Source organism: Lynx canadensis, chromosome B4 (assembly GCF_007474595.2).
Source record: "Lynx canadensis isolate LIC74 chromosome B4, mLynCan4.pri.v2, whole genome shotgun sequence".
Taxonomy (NCBI): domain Eukaryota; kingdom Metazoa; phylum Chordata; class Mammalia; order Carnivora; family Felidae; genus Lynx; species Lynx canadensis.
The window spans coordinates 104,748,253-104,767,201 of NC_044309.1; the positions used below are offsets into that span (position 1 = coordinate 104,748,253).

An 18,949-nucleotide genomic window follows, 5' to 3' on the forward strand; every position below is an offset into this window, starting at 1 on the left:
ATCGAGGGATGAATGGATAGGAGTATTACTTGGCAATCAAAAAGAATGAAATCTTGCCAATTGTAAATACATGGAACTAGAGGGTATCATGCTAAGCAAAATTAGTCAGAGAAAGACAAATATCATATGACTTTACTCACATGAAGACTTTAAGACACAGAACAGATGAACACAAGGGAAGGGAAGCAAAAATAATATATAAACAGGGAGGGGGCAAAATATAAGAGACTGTTAAATATGGAGAACAAACTGAGGGTTGCTGGAGGAGTTGTGGGAGGGGGGGATGGGCTAAATGGGTAAGAGGCATTAAGGAATCTACTCCTGAAATCACTGTTGCACTAATAAAAAATAAATAAAGACCACAGGATAATATAGTGGGGGCAGAGGATAGTTTCAGCACCTGGGTAACCTGCTCTCATGTTTCTGAATTTAAAACCTAATAGTTGAGGGGTGCCTGGGTGGCTCAGTTGGTTAAGCCTCTGACTTTGGCTGAGGTCATGATCTCATGGTTCATGGGTCTGGCTCTGTGCTGACAGCTCAGAGCCTGGAACCTCCTTCAGATTCTGTGTCTCCTTCTCCCTCTGCCCCTCCTCTGCTAGTGTTCTCTCAAAAATGAATAGAAATGTTTTAAAAAAAATTTTTAAATGTAATAGTTCATTACTAAATTAAATATTTAATTGAAATAATTCATTGAAAGCTGTGCTCATTTATTTTCAAAACATTTAATTTCATCTGAATTTCATATGGTACAAAAATATTACATGCTTAAACACATTCAAATAGAAAGTTCTTTCAGTTCTTTGGGCCACCTTGAAGGCAAATAAATAAGAAACAAATAAATTGCATAGCATACAGAAAATTTTCTTTCACAAGAAAAAAAATATTTGGACATTTTATACTTAGTGTAGCTTAGCAATCCATTTTATCTTAATAAATTTAGTTAATTGTTAGGAGGAACAGTATATATACAAAAGAACTCAATAGAGGGCAGCTATTTTAACTTCTAATTAAAAACATGGCTGCTTTAATTTTTTTCTTGTATTTTTTTAAGAAGATACTCCATTTGTAAATTCAAGTTTGGTTGGCCTTTTTTAGTCTTTTTGCTTAATATTTTGAATACTTCCATTTTCTTCTTTTTATAGAGCCTTTGAGCTTCTTCTCTCTCTTGTTTTCTCTTCTCAAATTCCTACAATTATTAACATGCAATTTCCATTAGTAACAAACAGTAGATACAATTCAGTCATTGTGTTGAAATAACTATTACCATGCAAACACATTAGTCTTGTCTTAGATTTTGTAAAATGAGAGGTGTTACCTGTCACTTAAGTAGTTACCTTCTGCCTTTACTCCGTAATGCTCTAATGCAGACTAACACAAAGTTATTAAAGTTTTTTAGTTATTTGGCTACAACTAAAATTAGAACACAGAGGAAAGAAGGCATATATATGTAAGATTTCATCATGTAATTAGATCTGGGATTTTAGAGACTACCTATTCCATATAATACAAAAATCTTCACTTGTAGAATATCTGGTATTCTATTTAATTTGCCATCTGACAGATTTAATTAAGGAAACATTTACTGACTATATACTAGGCAAAACACTGCTAGGCATTATGATTGTGATTAAGAATTATGCTCCTTTGATTTGCTAAGATAAAGACTCAAATTCATTTGAGTATAAGAAAAATAATTCAAATTCTTATGTAAACCTGAAAAGCACTATTTGAAATGCACAATATTCTTACAAAAGTTAAACAAAAGTTCTTAAAAAAAGCAATACATGTGCTGTTTCTCAATTTCCCTAGTAACACATATAGCACCCAAATGACAACAGCCTGTATTTGTATGTAACTTAATTATCAAAGTGCTTTCATATCATAGCATATTCTATTCTTATAAAACTGTCATTCTAGGTTATTATCTTCATCTTACAGATGAAGAACTGACACTCCATGATATGGAAAGTGACTTGTCCCAAATCCCAAATACCCTGTAGGACCAAGTCTCCTATCTAGATCTTGTTAATGCAAAGTCTGATTAGCACTCAAACTTATGTCCTCCTATGGTATAATACTTCATTTACTTTAACAAGCACAAAAGATCTGGAATTTATTTGTGAATTCAGGTATATACAGGCTAGTTTACCTCTATGGAGTTTCTCTAAACAAAGTAAAAAAACAAAAACAAACAAACAAACAAAAGAAATTAAAGTTTTAGCATCTATTATGGGTGCTTATTTAACTTATGTACTTAGTTTTGATTTCTCATGGATTGATTGGTGTTGGCTTTTTCTCCTGACATCTGATATCCATAAATTCTAAGAAACTATCAATTTTCATGACTACAAAGCCGTAATATTCATATATATAAAGAAAATTTCAAAAGATACTAAATGTTTTATAGTATAGTGGTCCTTACTTTACCTGTTATACCATTTCCAAAGGTGGCAGTTAATAACTGACTGTTGCTGGTTAGAAAAGAGCATAATGTAACAAACTATGAAACAAATGTACAATACTTCCATGGAGAAATGTTTCTCCTTCATCCTAGTCTACCATCAGTTTAAAAATAATCAGGAGAATTGTACATGTTAAACTTCCAGATTTCTTAATTATACAAACTCTAAAGCTAAGACATAACAGAAATTTCATGTCAATACCATCTTTGAAGTAGTTTTTGATTGATGTGCTATCCTTTTTAAAGTGATGGATTAATATAGCTTCAATGCAAAAAGTAGAAACCACAGATTGAACAATTTTGTTGAAGCTCTGCATCATCTTGTTTTCATATGAAAAAGACTATTATAATTTTGGGCTTCTGAATGACAATAAAGAGTGGTAATTTTTTGCTAAGCTAATCTACTAAGTTTCTAATAGGCAAGATCAACTCTTTAGAAAGAAGTATTTTATTCTATCACCTCCCTCTTTTACCTGTTTCAATGTAAAATTATGATAATCTATTTTTCTTAAGTCAGTAGATCTCAAATTTTATTATACATAAAAATCTCGAGACACTTGTTAAAAGTGCAAGTTCCTAGACCATACTCTTAAAAACTGTTGTCCCAGATACTCATTAACCTATAAGCAGTATCTTTAAGATCCTATTCTTGACCTACTAGTATGCATGCCTTCTTGAGGACAATAGAAATGACTGAGGAATTTGTTAAAATTCTCCAGCTCTTCTCCGACCACTCATTTATTCAATAGCAATTTACAGAAAACATACTATATACACATACTAAGAAGCACAGCTTTATGTATACATTTAGAATTAAAAAAAAAAAAGAATTTAAATATTTTAAAAGATCTTACTTGTTTCTTAGCAGTACGCTCAGCTTGTACTTGTTCGTATTCTTCCTGTGCTTTTTGATTTGATGTTTTCTTTTTATTTTTCCTTGGAATAGTAATGGAGCTTTTTAAGATAAAGATATGAAAGTCAAAGGATTAAAAATGGTGCAACCAAAATTATGACACAATTATGTCAAATACAGTACTTGCATAGTAAAATGTCACTGATGCAAATGAACAGAGCAAGGAAGAGAGGCTGGAGGAGGACATCAATCTCATTAGTAAAATGTCCAAAAAAAAATATTAAAAATATAGTTACAGCTTTCAAAATACAATTAAAAAATAATTATAAATAAGTAATTATAGAGACTCTGAGAAATATTTCAACCAGGGACAATACAGAAAGCTTTGAAAGATTCTAAAATTTTAACAAACAGGAAAGCAGCACAAGAATGACAGAAATGACAGCAGGAAGAAAACATTAAATTGAAGGATGTTACAGAAGTTGTGGGTGGTACATGAACTTTAATCCCAAACTGCTTTGATCAACTTGTCTCTACTTAACCTATTCAATCATGAATGACTACACCTTGAACCTAGTCCCCATTTAAAACTGTTCTATATTAAAGTACTTCTCCCTCTCTGATGTCCCACTCTAATCTAATTCAACTACTGAAGCTCAGATGACATTCATTTCTCAAGCTATCTGATTCAGTAATTAATCTTCCTTTTCCCAGTCTCAATTTTTCACTACACCAATTCACAACTACAATAAAACATATTTCAACAGTTCCTTTCTTGAACAAATGCATAAATTATTCGTTACCAGACTCTATGTACTATTCTAACTATCAGTCTTATTCCTTGTCCTTTCATTGTCAAATACCTAGAAAGAACAGAAAATAGACTACAGATGTCATATCACATTCACTCCTTAACTCCTTGTAATTTGGCATTTGTTCTCTTTAATGAAAATATCCACGTCAAAAATGGCCTTCTAGTCAAATATGATGATTGAATCAATGGGCATTATTCAGTCTCATTTAATTGACCATTCACTATTTTTGAAAACTTCATTCCCTTAGTTCTAGTGACATTCTTCTCTCCTGCTCATGTTTTCCTTTCTTGCACCAGGTTTTTCCCCAAGTGTTTCCCTTCTTGGTCTCCATTCTTTAGGTAGTTACATCCAAGTTAATAAGGACTATCTACTGAAAATCTCTCCAAAGTCACCAATGATTACCTAAACCATAAATCCAAAGACTTGTTCTTAAAGTCCCGTTTTTCTTGGACTTCACAGTGTTTGATACATGAACAATCTCTACTTTCTACTTTCTACAACTGTCCTCTGCTGACTTCATTGATTCTGTATTCCCCTTTCTCCAATTATGACACTTCTATTTAACTTCTTCAGTAACTTTCTCCTGCTTTGACCTCAAAGTTAAGAAATCTTTAACAATATGATTTTTACCTTCATATTGTGTCTCGTGGTTTAACCCTCCTTACCTCAATTATTACCAAGAATGACAGAAACCTGCATTTCTAGATTTGCCAGAACTATACATCCATTATTCAATAATATGACGCACATGCCTACTGACAAAATTGAATTTTTAGCATCTCTGTTTCTATTTTCAATTGTACTTTTTCCTGGGGTCTTATTTCCTGTTACTTTTACCACAAGTAGCTAACAACTTTAAGCAATCTCTACACCCAAAGTGGGGCTTGACGTGACCAGCCTGAAACCAAGAGTCGCACACTCTACCCACTGAGCCAGCCAGGCACCCCGAAGGGAGGCAGTGAGCGCTCCAGATACTAACAACTTTAAAGAACGGTATTTTAGTGAACTAAAAAGTTAAGAGTCCCAAGTAACAGCTGGATTCTGTGCCGGTTTAGGTTTTAGCACATTTTAACCTGAGGTATGCATAGAGAAAGTTAAGTCAGCTCTTTTAAAACCCAAGTGTTATACAGCTATGCCATCTATTTGTTTAATTGCAACCAAGTCTGTGTCCTCTGGGGGAAAAAGTCTAGAATAGTAGTAACAGCAGCAGTTAACACCTATGTAGTACTTCCTATGTACCACACACCTTTTTAAATACCTTACATAAATAAACCAGTCTTCACAGCACCATGAGATGGGTCAGGAGTACCACAGAGTCTGTGTGAATATCCATTCTGGACTTGAACAAATGGCAGCTCTGAATTACATACTTCTTATTATCATTTCTATCTCAAAGAAGAGGCACCAGAGTCCAGCTCCAGAGTCTGACGCTAACCACTATACTATAATATCTCTCAAAGTACTTGTTGGTTTTTTCCAACATGTACTACTAACAAGAGTTTACCATGGTCCAAAAAAGTTAAATGCATTTGAGGCTGAAATCCAAAACCCACATCTTCTAATTCCAACTTCATTACTTCTTCCACTAACATAAACTAGCCTAATTCAGTCATTTTAGCTAAAAAGAAAGCTTCCCTGAAAATATTTTCACATAATTCACTGTGATTTCTAAAATGCCTTAAATGAGAAAAGTTCCAAATTCCACAAACTGTCCTATAAACTCTTTCATAAAACACTACTTCTATCTAAAGGACTTGAAAAGAAAATAATACATACTTTATTCTTATGCTATGTTGCTCTGCTGCCTGAGGCTGCTCAGCACTACAATGTTCTTCAGACAAAGCTTGGGCAGTGCTACATTGTTCTTTTAGCAAAGGTTGATCAACTTGTTCTTGTGATAAAGGCTGTTCAACTTTTCTAAGTTGCTTCCTGAGTCTTTCCTCTTCAGCTAAATAAAGATGTTTTAGATGATCAGGGTATCGATCTGTGAACTGGGATTCCTGTGAGGTTTGAGCCTTCTTTTCCTTCCACAACAATTTCTTGTAATTTTGCTGAATCTTCAGTTTTCTCTGGAATGCGAAGCCTTGTCCTATTGAAGAATATCAGTCATAAATTAACTTTCTCAGAAAATAAATTGCATGAAAAATGTAGCTATTAATTTAACATGGAAAACTTTTTACATCATCACATTCAGAAACTCGAATTACTTTACTAGCAAAACTAATTTTGCTTTAAGAAGTCATTTCATAAAACAGGTTTAAGAGAATGTAATGAATAGTATGCTGGTCCTTTGCAAAAAGACAAGGCTAATATTAGTCATACACACTCAATAATCTCAAAGAAGAGAAAATGACTAATGTTACATAACTCCAACTGACTGCACCCGAAATCAAAATGAATTCCTTCATTCATCTAAAACACTTATTCTAGGTCTCCAGTACTTTCAGAAAAAAACTCTCATCAATTATTTTACCTTAGAAAAGCACAGTGTGACTGATTTTCCAAAGAAATTCAGTACAAAAAAGAGAAGACAGTGCATGATTTTCTGTACAGCTAGCAATTACGAGAAAACTGAACTTACAGCTTATACATTCCAAATGGGATTTGAGGACACGTGCAGACAGCAAGACAAAATAAAAACAAACTAAAGCGAAGTTCATTAAGATCAATAAAAGAAAACGGTTTCCAAAGCTTTGGGATATTTGTAATCAGCAAGGATTTGGGGCAGTACATTTCGGTCCCATCTTTCTCTATATCCTTTGCCTTACTTAATACATGCAGAAGTGGACCCATAGATGCTCTGCTTACAGTTTCACAGAAAAATTGTAAGAAAAACAATTCTGGTCAAGAATGGGGTTAAGTCGGGAAACACGTTTAAAGACTTAGTTAGCAACACCGCCTCATCTTCCATTCCTGAGCTATGGGAAGCCCATAGCTCCCATATTCCCATATTCCCTCTGCCCCAAGGAAGTCCGGGAATGGGCCCCCTCTGCCCCAAGGAGGCCCGGGTCTGGATCCTAAAGCCTTCTTCCCTGCTATGGCGAGTCTCATATCCTAAGATTTCGCAGGCCTGAGGATTTGTAAAAGGCTGCCTTCTTACATACCCTCTCGAACGCTTCCCACGAAGGCCTGCTGATGATTAGATCGCCACGTCCTCTGCTTCACATTCTTTTTCCTGAATGCGACCGGGGAAACTCCGTCGCTACGGGACCCAAAATTCCCTGCCGGCCACCGAGCCGCCGGCCTCACCGACGCCATGGCACACCAACCAAGTCGCCAGGAAAAAAAATCACAATGGACGCTGTGAAAGTACGTCATGAGACAAAAGCAATCAATCACCCAACTAGAGTCCATATCGGAGACGTATTCATACGGTCTGAGTTACTTGCGACCGAGCCCTCGCCTTGCGTCTACGTTTGCGCCACCTACAGCCCGGGAGGGTGAGCGTCATGGCGGCTTCTTTTCCGCTCCCAGTGACCCAGGACCTGTCCACGTTGCGTGCCAAGTTGCAGGGACTGCTGCAGTTCCTGAGAGAAGCCCTGTCCATTTCCAGTGCACATACGGTGGACTTCTACACTGAGTCCGTGTGGAAGCAACTGGTCGACTTGCCCCCGGAGACCGTGCTGGGGGTGCTGAGGCGGTCAGCGGCCGAGGCGGAGGCTCGGTCCCCCGAGGCGCGCCTCCTGGTGGAAGCCGAGATGGGATCAGGTGAATGGCAAGTGGGCGGGGCGGGCTGGGAGCCGAGAGACAATCCGGCCCAACAGAGAGTCTCCCTAGCGGAAGAAGAGCGGAAACAGGTGTGCGGTGGGGCGGGCAGAGGCGGGGCCGGGAGGCACGCGCTTCGGGGCAGCGGAAGCGGGGTCGGGTTCGTGGCGGGGTGGGACTGGTACGTTCTTCCGGGTTATCTCTAACATGCTTGGGTGCTTGTGTATTTTCCAAATTTAAAGAGACAGGGAATCGTGCAGGAGCGTTTGTTCTTTGAGTAATTCAACAATAAGTTTTTGAATGGTGGGAAACAAGACGAACAATGCTTTTAGATTCCAAGTGGAAACGGCAGAAGATAAATCAACCCTTTATGAAATACATCAAGATAATTTAAAATAATAATGGCCAAGAAAAAATAAATGAAAACAGGTGTGATAGCGATTGTGTGAGGAGACTGCTCTAATTTAGGTGCTAAGAAGTAGGAGAAGGCGCCAGCCTGCAGTGAGCCACAGGAAAGGATTTCAGGAACCAAAGAGGCCCAGAGGCACAAAAGAGCAGGACTGGTTGAGGTTCTGTAGAAAAGCTTGAGTGTCTAGAGCCAGGCATGGGGAAATGGCAGGTGTGGTCAGGGAGGTAAGCAGGGGCCGGATCACGCAGGATCTCCAGTCCTCAGAAAGATTTTAAGTGTGATGGGAAAACTTTGGAGTCATTTGGTCAATATGGGGACTTAATGTAAGTTATATTTGAAAAAAAATAATTTTAATAATTGTTTGAAGAACAGACTAATGGAGCAAAAGCTGAGAGTCCAGTTAGAATGCCATTTCTGTAGTACAAGAAAGAGATGCCTGTGTCATGGAATAGGATGGTAGTAGTGAAGACCTGAAATATATACCCGAAATATGTACCAGTTCACGTGAAAATTGTTTGTAAAGTATCTACTGTGTGCCATGAATTTTTGTAGGCTCTTGGGTTTCTTGCCTTGGAGAAATTTAGATTCTACTGAGGTGAGTACATGTTAGAAGTAGAGATGACAGGACACCGTCAGGCTTCTGGAATTTCTTCCCTTTTGCTACTAGGCTTTCCCAACTTTGCACTTACTAGTGAACTGTATTCACTGAGCATTCTCTGAAATACAAAGTACCACTAGAGGGTCCTCCTGTAATAGGTAAATACTGGTTTCTTTAAAGGTACTGTTCATTGTAGAAAAGTTACACATCTCTTCAGTTTGCTCTCTTAATACCCAGTACTCACCTAGTAACAGGGCTTAAATTCTCAGTGTACATTTGTTGAATGAATGAATGACTCATGGTAGCTCCTAAAAAAGAAAAAAAAAAAAACAAAACCAGCAATTAAATATGAAGCCCAAGACTTTCATATGGGTTTTCACACAAAGAATTAGATTGTTTGCATATCCTAATGATAATAATAGGGTTATTTGATATTTATTATTTACTCTACCGTGTGCTAAGTGTTTTCTTGAATATTTTCTCTTTTAACATTTATATCAGGCTTGCAAGATGGGTTCTGTTTTCCCTTCTTTGTGAAATTGCAACTTGAAGTAGTTTATCAGGGTCACAGCAATGGAGATTCAAACTTGGGTCACCGAGGTCTTCACTGTAATGAAAGTTTATTCTGAATTATCTAAGAGTGAATTACAAAGGCTGTTATCACAGCCAACATTTTTATGACACGACTACATTCCTTTGTTCTGTTTTGTTTTTATTGTTTTCCCTTTTAAGAATATAAGAATTGTTTTGTTTACTGCTGTATCCCTAGTACGGTGCCCAGTCACTATAAGTGGTTAATAAATATTTGGTAAATGAATGAATGAGTGACACCACTTACTCGTTCTCTTGGGCTAGGAGTAAAATACTACTATCTTTTGGGAAAACCCTACAATCAATTTTTTAGTTATCCAACAACAGTGGAGTCTAGACCAGATTGTTCACTTTTGAAAAGTACCTTGCCCTGCATACTTTTATACATAATATTCACTTGTGCAAATGGTCAGCTGCCTTTACTATTAAAATAATGAATTTTTATAATTTATGCTTGTAAGGGATATTAATTTTTGTTCATGCAAAGAAAAACTATAGGCATTTTCTCTGTCTCTATATGAAGTCTGTTGTTTGTGTCAGAGAAGAGTAGTTTTTGCTCTTTTGACTATATTTGTATCTTATTAAAACTTACATGGCTATGTACAGTATAATTTAGCAGTTAAATTTTTAGACTTTTGTATCAGATGTGATTCAAATTCCAGTTCTACCACTATCTCTGTAACCTTGGGGAAGTTTGTTCACTCTCTCAGCAAACATTTACTTAGTGTCTACTGTGTGGCATGCTTTTCTAGGAGCTAGGGAAATAGCAAATAAACAACAACCCCTGTCTTCATCTTGCTTGCATTCTAGAAGGAAGAGAGACAATTTTTAATGCCACAGAAAAATCAAGTAGAGAAGGGAGGAATAAATAGAGGAAGTGCAGGAGGAAAGTTTGTTTGCAATTTATATGGGTTGTTCCAGCAAGAATTCATGTAGATATCTCTGGAAAAGAAACCTAGAAAGGAGAAAAATGAGTCATGAAGCTATCTGGAGGTAAAACATGCCAGACAGTGAGAACAGGAAGTGCATAGGCTCTGATGTGGGAGTATGCATGGTGTGTTAAAGGAGCACCAAGGAGACTGGAAAGGATTTTCATCAGGGACCTGCATAAAGTGGGGTTTTCTGCTGATTCTGTATGAGGAGTTACAAATAAACACAATTCCCAGAGCTTCACTTGAGTTAATGCACAGTGTGTAAAAGTGCACCAGCAGATGTTTGGCCCAATCATTTGGTGTTTTATGAGACCAAGTTGTTTCTGAAGATCCTCAGGGTAGCTATTTTAGTAGATTTCTCTTACTAGGTGATGTTATGGCCTGGTCAGAGTCCTGAAAGTTTCTTCTCTGTCTGCCTAAAAACAATTAGAGAAGAAACATTTAATTCTCTAAAATAAAAAGGAAAGATACTGAAAATAACTATATTTTATGGATATAAATTACAAGTGTTATGGATTGAATCGGGACCCCCTCCTCCAAATTCATATGTTAGAATCCTAACCCCCCATTGTGACTATATTTGAAGATAGGGCCTTTAAGGAGACGAGATTAAATGAGGTCAGTAAGGGTGGAGCCCTAATCCAACAGGAAGAGGAAGAGACGTCAAGAAGGCACACAGAGAAAATCTATATGAGGACACAGAATGCAGCCATCTGCAAGCCAAGGATAGGAGTTTCCCCAGGAACCAACTCTGCCATCACCTCCATCCTCCAGCTTCCAGAACTGTGAGAAGATAATTTCTGTTGTTTTAGCCACTCACTCAGTCTGTGATATTTTGTTATGACAGCCAGAGTAGACTAATGCAATGGGCTTTGCAGACAGGACTGCCAGAGTTCAAGTCCTGGCTCCACTTCTTACTAGTTTTGTTAACTTGGACTTCAACGCTTTGTACTTAGGTGCCTTATCTGTAATAAGGATAAGTATAGTGCCTATTTGATGGAGTACTATGAAAGTAACATGAGTTGATACAATAATGCCTAGCAAATAGCAGCATTTAACCCAGTCATTTATTTGACTAATGTTTATTGAGCACTTCCTACCTACCAGGTTTTATTCTAGACCCTACAGTTATGATACTGAATGCAACAAAATTCCTGCCACATGGAGCTTATGTTTAAGAGAGGGTAGATCCATAGTAAACCAAGCGTATATATAGTATATATATATAAACATAAATAAGTGAGATCAAGTGGCAGTAAACACAATAGAGAAAAGCAAAGCATGGAAGAGAAAGTGAAGAACATGGATGGTGTGGTGGAGAGAAATGCTATTTTAGATGGGGTGATTAGGGAAGTCTTCTCTAGCAAGACAAAATTTGAACAGAAACTTGGAGAAAGCCAGTTGTACAACTAAGTGGAGGAAGAGTGTTTTAGGCCAAGTAAAGAGCAGGTACCAATCTGGAATATGCTAGGTGTGTTGAAAGCACAGAAGAATGATCCAGGTGGGACTAGTGAAAGATAAGATTTGAGAGGTGGCCTGGGGTAACTTTATATAGGACTTTGTAGGCCATACTGCTAGGGCCATCATCCCAGGGACATGGGATTGAGCCTGCACAAGGCTCTGCACTGCGCATGGAACCTGCTTAAGATTCTTTTTCTCTCTCCTCCTGCCCCTCCCCTGTTCACACGCTCTGTCTTTAAAAATAAAGATTTTGTGCGGGGTGTGATATGTGATTTATGATTTATGTGATATGTGATTTATGACTCTGGCTTCTGTGTGGAGAAGAGACTATTAGAAGGGGAGAATGGAAGCAGGAAGACATGATAGGAAGCTAATAAAATAACTTCAGGTAATGGCAACTTGAAGAGATCAGATAGTTTCTCTAGCAAACAACAATGATAAACAGTGGCCAGATCATTAAAAAACAACTACTGGAAGGTTTGGGAAGATGACGAAAGGTAGTTGAGAAGACTTTACTATAGGAGGTTTCTACTGATGGAAAAGAACTGGGAGTTCGTGGCTTTCTTGTTTTCTTTTGTGCTCCAAGCCCCCCTAGATCTGGCAGTGGAAAGCTGCATCCTTACCACATCAAGGTGGTGATGACAAAGTTCAGAGATCAGAGCAGATGGAAATTTAAGGAGTATATTGTAGAAGCAGGACAGAAACGGCTGAGATCTAAGCTCCAAACTCTGCCACAATCCCTGGGTGACTTCTAAGTTTAGAGGTCACATGCAGAATCCAGCAAAATTGCTGGCAAAACTAGGGCATGGTAAGCCTTTGAAAGAGAGCTTCTGACAAGATTTGCAAATTTACTGCCCCTTTGAAAGAGTGTGTTCCCCAGAGTGCACACAACTTGGATGGCAAAGATCAGGAGCCTGCTTGAATTCATGAATTCTAAAGGCAGAACTCAGGGCTAGCAAGTGGGAATTTAGGCTGGGGAGCCCTGGAAACATAGGATGAACCTCACAGTCTGTGAAATCTACCCAAATCTTTGTCTGACTGCTACACTGCACAGGTTCAGGGATACCCTCAGGGGGCAGGGTAGCAAATCAGCAATTGAGCAGAGACATCAGCTGCTTCACACTGAAGGGAGATAGATTTCACAGTTGGGAGTCCAGAGGAGTTAATTTCAACCATAACAAAACCTTTAGAAAAACAAAATAGATTCACTACAACAAATTCCCTGCAATTCTGCTTTTTAACCCAAACTCACTAGATGTGCAAAGAAACGGGAAAGTGTGATTCCTACTTAGGAAACTGATGCCAAGTGAGCACCGATGTTGGATTTAAGTAGCTATGTTCAAAGAATTAAAAGTGTAACCAAAGGGGAAAAGAGTGACTTAATAGGAGCTGATCCTAGTTGAACTCAGGTGTTGGATTTAAGTGACTGTTATAAGATTATTCAAAGAACTAGAAGAAAATATACTCTAAGAATAATCTCTAAGAATTAAAGGAAAATATAGCATTAATGAATATTTAATTATATGACCTACCTCATGAATTTTTAACTGGAGAAGTACACACATATTGACACAATTATATTAATGTCATATGTTGCTGCAAAACAAGTGACTTAAAACTACACCATCTCACACAGTTTCTGTGGGCCAGGAATTCTAGGAGATTAACTGAGTGGATCTGATTTGGGGTCGCATGAGGTTATAGTCAAGATGTTGTCTGGGCCGTAGTTGCTGAAGGCTTGATTGAGGCTGGTGGATTTGCCTCCATGTTGTTTCCCTCACACTGGCGGCTAGTTGTTGCTGCCTGTTGGCATAAGGCCTCATTTCTCACCACGTGCATACGAACTTTTGCATTTGCACCATGCCCTTGATTTTGTCTGTGCTCAGACATGACTATGGAGTTGTCATGGCCACAGATCTTGTCTGATATTGGTGTACTGGGACACTTGTCACATTCAGTAGAGAAGACTGTGACTTGTATGTCAGTGCCAGGCACTTATGAGCTGACATCTGTCTGTGACAGCTTTTTTTTTTTCTTTTTCAGAAGTAAAATTTTACCTGTTTTGCAGAGCTGTAGTAAAGATTAAAGATGATATACTATAGCACGTAGAACTGGAAATTCAGCATGGGTACAATATTGTGGCTAATAAATGATGATGGTGGTAGTGGTGATGATATTGTATAGTGGTGAATGTGTAATTAAGTCTTTCCTTAAAAGAAGTAAACTGTCAGGAACTTCTAGAAATGTGAATGTCCCCTATAACAACCTGTATTCTCTGCCATAGTTAACAAATGTCACACTATTGTCATTGTCCACTGGCTTGTCTGTAGTTGCAACTACATTATTAGCTATGTATAAACCAAGAACAGTGTTTGCTTTCTTCACTGTTCTACTCAGCAACTTGAACAGTTTCTGGGATATAGATGAGTGAAGTAATTGATGCTTAAAGACTGAATGAAGTGGAAGCATAGATCTATAATGAGTGTTACTGAAGGTACCCCTTGAAATGTGGTAATGAACTAGACATCTATTATCTCTGGTATGATCTCTGTGTATATACTATGTTTATTATTTTTGTTTTTATGTATGATTTGGTCCAAGCATCTTAATTTGAGGAGATAGAAGTCAGTAACTGTTTTTCCCTATGTGAAAATGTTGTACTTCATTCAATACATTGCAAATTACAATAAGATACCCTGAGAATTTGAAGGTAAAATCAAGACAGGCATCACATCAGATTAAAATTTCTAAAAGTCATTACATATATAGGTGAGGTTAACCACCTGCAGGAAAAAGCACTAGCTTTTTAATGCTTTGCTGACTCAGGACAAAGGGGTTTCCTATGTCTCATCTCAAGAGATAAGATTTTGTTATGCCCCTTTCAAGAGAACGAGGCTGTGTCATTGGGAAGTAATGACTGAATGTATAAATCTGTAACATTTGCAAATGAACCATCTCTTGGTCTTCAAAAATTTATTGGTTTTCACAAAGTCTAGAAAATTCTTCCAAAAACACAAGAAGGAAATGATATTCTGAGTTAGAGTAGCCAAAATATTTTATGAAGTAGAAATAGATCTAGATTACAGAGACAGCTCAACCAGTTATCAAGCTTAATTAAAATTTTCTTTAAGAATGTATGTCTTTATTTGTTCTAATTGTAATTTTAAAATTAAGAGACTGTGTCCTAGCAAATGAATGATGTGGGTTATATTATACAATATAGATTACCTATATATAGATATATAAATATATTTATTTAAATATACTTAAATATATTTATAAGTATATTTATCAATGTGTATTAATGCATATTTTCATTTCTTGTAAGTTTGTTTAGAATCTGTTGGGGAAAACCTATTCAGCTCACAGGAAATCCAAGCTGTCCTTGGTGACTGCCAAAGCCCAGGGCTGTTCTAAGACCCTGCCTGAACCTCCAGGGCCTCTCTTGACTCTCTGCTTCCAGGTTCTTGAGGCCATATGCTGCTTCTCCTGTTTCTTATTATTGTCACTGAAACGATCCTTACCAGGATTGGATGCTGAGAATTGGTTCCTTTTGGCGAGCATCTGTGTAAATAATTTACTATCATTTTAATTGAACAACGCAGAACGTGTATGGCTATGATAGGTTTTTATTTTGTTGAGCTTTCTCTTAAATTATTTTTATTGCATCTTAATAGATTACGTTTCTTCTTGGCCATCCTAAGTAGTTTTTGTTGGTGGTGGTGATGGTGGTTATTGTGGTGTATTGACGTTGTGTTCACATTTAATTTAAAACATATGAAGCCAGAAAATGTGTTTGAAATAGAAAATGAGAAAACAGAAATAATTAGTGTCATCTGTTTTACTCTGTTGTATTCAACTTTTATTCATTCACTTTCCTTATGTATTTCCCTGAACTCTGTTTTCCCTTTTTCAGTTTTTCTGGATCTTTTTAGGAGACCTCAAGTGTGGAAATAATATGACACCACAAGATAGTGGCAAGTGTCAGCCCTGTCCCTGGGTTGCTACTGCAATTATAAGTAAGGGAGAGCAACAAAGCAAGCAAATCTGGGAACCCAGGGTGATTTGTCATCGTACTTTGCCTATTTGATATATAGAAGGTGCTTTCAGATTGTTCCTTTTAGATGAGACCATTTAGAACTGAATTTATATTCTAGTTCTTAATACATCCTCCCCAAGTTTTGAGCCCCCATCCCCCATATCTTTCCATAATTAAGATGTTCAGTGCAACAAAGTTCATGAAGATATCTCTCATTATTACATTTCCCCCCTTTTTTCCCCTCGTTCCATTTAAATTATGCTTATGTTTAGCTGGTCAGAATAAATTTGAGTGCCTTCTATATGTTTAGATATTCATCTTATGTTGTTTATATAAATTTTGTCAAATCATTAACCTTTCACTGGAAGCTTGCAGTTAATAGTAACCTATCTTTTTGGTTTATTTGGTTTATCATGATTTAGATTCTTTGCCCCCCGCCCCCCCCCCCACACACACAGAGACACACACACAGACACACACACAGACACACACACACACACACACACACACACACACAGACACACAAGACCCAAACCCTGCTTGCCTACATGGCTGCATAACTGCTAGGGTCTGCCTTTATTTTTGTTTTATAACTTCATCACCTCAGTGGTTAAAGGGCTTCTCTATAAATGGCATTAACATTCTTCCTGTTACTCAGGCTCATAATCTGTCGTCTCTTCTCCCTCAATTTCTCGTGCATCTGCTGCTTCCCATTCCCGTAGCAAATAGTTTAATTTCCTCCTTTTTAAGTCTTGCAGCAGAATTTTAGCAATAACTTTGAGCTGTTATTCTTGCCTTCAGACTCTATATTTCAGTTGCCTTTCCATTCATACTGCTTTCCAATTATCTTCCAGAATCATACTTCTGGTCCTGTTCTTCATCTGTTCAAAAGTCATCAGTAGGTCTATATTTCCTGCAAAATAAAGTCCTTCAACTTCTGGCCTTATCGCCTGTCTCCTCTTCAGTTGGAACCTCACTGTTAATGTAAGCAAATAGGAGGTAGCATGGAAAGAGTATAGGTTTTGTGGTCATCACATTTAGTTTTGAATCCTGGCTCTGATACTTTACTGCTGCGCTGTATCATTTTGTGCAAGTTGGTTCAGCTTTTGAGCCTTAGTTTTTCCATATGAAAAATGGGAATCATAGTTCCTGCCTATAGGGGCTGTGTAAAAGTAATTAAGATATATGTTAAAACCTACCACGTGAGTAGGCATTTAATAAATATTATTAATCTTCCCTATATTCTACTCCCCTCAGATAGAGGCAGACTGGACTGAGAGTCAGAAGACCTGGATAATCCGTCTCTAAGTCTGATTAGCTGTGTGTCTTGAACAGACATTTAACTGTAGGCCTTAGTTTCCTCATATAAGAAGTAACACCTGAGGTGTTCCTCAGTGGCTGAGGTGGAAAATAGCTGCCCCCCAATCTCATGTGGCTTATACAAATGTCTTACATGACCAATAAGTGTTTGTTTGTTTTTTTCCAGCCAACATTTCAAAATTGACAGATTTAACATATACACATGCACACAAACACCATAAATCTGGGATTGTAGTTTCTCTTGAAAAAAAAAAAAAATCAGATCTGGCTATTTTGTTCCACATCTCTGTGTGGCAGAAAGCTCCCTTTATATCTTCAAGTGTTATCTTCATCCCCTAGCAAGCATCTCCATCTGAAATAATTTCTCCAGCCCCCCCCCCCCCCAAGTACTAGAGATTATGACTCTTGGTTTGTGCCCTTCAGTCAGTTTTCTTGTACCCCCTGAAAGTGAATTTAGGAGTTTGTTTCCGAACAACCAAAAATAGTTATGGATCACTTGACTAAAAGTTATCTAGGGTGGCTCCTAGTTCTCAAATCCTAGGGAATGTAATGATTTAAAAGTTTTATCTACAGACCTTATTAGTCCCTGCTGTTAAATCCCTGATCATGTTGAGGGCGTGAGTCAACCTGAATCTTGAGATAGAAAAACATATGACCAGTCATTATTGGGTCATCCAAGTTAATAAATGAATGAACTCCCTACATGATCTGACTCCACATCAACTTTAATTATGAAGATGGCTGAAATAATTTGATGTCAGTTCTCAGTTTTTTGTTTTTTTTTCAATTTTATTTTTTTTAGTTCTCAGTTTCAAGGTATGTTTTCAACCAAAGTTGAAGGGAGGGGGTAGAAAGGAGTGATATAGTATTACCAGTACTTCTCTCGGGGTTCTCTCTCTGCTCGTATACCTTGTACTTCTGCTGCCTTGTTCCCTTAGTGTGCCATGTATTTTTCCCCTCCCTCATTTTGTTCGTGCAGTCCTCTGCCCCACCTCAAATATTTAGTAACAATACATTTATTTCTCATCTTTTTTTCAAAGCCCAGATCAAATTATACTACATTAATAACAAAACTAATTATTTGTATATTTTATTTCTACCTTTATTAGAGCACTTAGCATGTTGTGTTAGAATGACTTGCTTCTTTCGACCTTACTAGTATATGAGTTCTGGTCTCTAGCATATGGTTAGCACCACAAAGTTGGTCCTCATTGTCTATGTGTTAAATTTAATATAGCTAAGGATAGAGTATAGGAACATTCCAGTAGGTAGAGCAGTGTAAGCAAAAGGGTAAATATGGAAAACTATAAAACACATTTGGAGACAGGAACAGAGAGCAGAGCATTCATAACATTTTTAAATAGCTAAGAGTAAAGTCTGAAAAAAATATCGCAGCCAGTTTCTGGAGACTAGTCTGCTAAACTGTTTGGAATCATTCTTCCATGGGGCAACAATCACCTTTGTGATAGTCTAGAGTTGAGGGTTGGCCTGGGACAAGATGATAGCAGTGGAAATGCAAAGGAAGTGATGATTTTTAAAAGAATTTGTGCAGAGAAAATTGGTAGTTCTTGGTGACCGATATTTATATGAGTTTAGGGAAATGGAGGAATCAAAGATAATTCAAAGAATTCTTTGGGGGAAATAATGCATCTCGTTTTAGATATATTGTATTTAAGGTTACCCAAATGGAGATTTTAAGATTTCACATTCATTGCTCCTCAACCATTTACCTACCGCTTCATATTTTTAGAATCAGTTTACGTGT

General features: G+C 37.4%; 2 protein-coding genes across 3 annotated transcripts in view; one reads left to right on the forward strand and one right to left on the reverse strand.

Moving 5' to 3' along the window:
- Nucleotides 1–703: 703 nt before the first annotated feature.
- On the reverse strand, nucleotides 704–7,580 carry CCDC59 (coiled-coil domain containing 59). The gene is made up of 4 exons (XM_030323322.1): nucleotides 7,234–7,580; nucleotides 5,906–6,218; nucleotides 3,316–3,415; nucleotides 704–1,186 (listed from the first exon to the last, which is right to left on the reverse strand). Exons 1-4 carry the CDS (start codon nucleotides 7,481–7,483, stop codon nucleotides 1,025–1,027), a joined length of 825 nt encoding a protein of 274 aa, XP_030179182.1. The 5' UTR covers nucleotides 7,484–7,580; the 3' UTR covers nucleotides 704–1,024.
- METTL25 (methyltransferase like 25) overlaps nucleotides 7,574–18,949 on the forward strand; it is a 150,193-nt gene continuing 138,817 nt past the window's right edge. For both annotated transcript variants that reach the window (XR_003970482.1, XM_030323320.1), the window contains exon 1: nucleotides 7,574–7,837. Coding sequence is in view for 1 of the 2 variants with exons in the window: in XM_030323320.1 (XP_030179180.1) it covers nucleotides 7,579–7,837 (259 nt within the window). In the remaining variant the exon portion in view is untranslated. The remainder of the gene's footprint in view (nucleotides 7,838–18,949) is intronic.

What these genes read in the sequence shown, in the direction of transcription:
- CCDC59 (XM_030323322.1), bottom strand. Translation starts at nt 7,483, where the DNA reads ATGGACTCTAGTTGGGTGATTGATTGCTTTTGTCTCATGACGTACTTT. An exon ending in CGTGGGAAGCGTTCGAGAGG is followed by an intron (nt 6,219 to 7,233) that starts GTATGTAAGAAG and finishes ATTCTTCAATAG; the next exon opens with GACAAGGCTTCGCATTCCAG. An exon ending in CAACATAGCATAAGAATAAA is followed by an intron (nt 3,416 to 5,905) that starts GTATGTATTATT and finishes TATCTTAAAAAG; the next exon opens with CTCCATTACTATTCCAAGGA.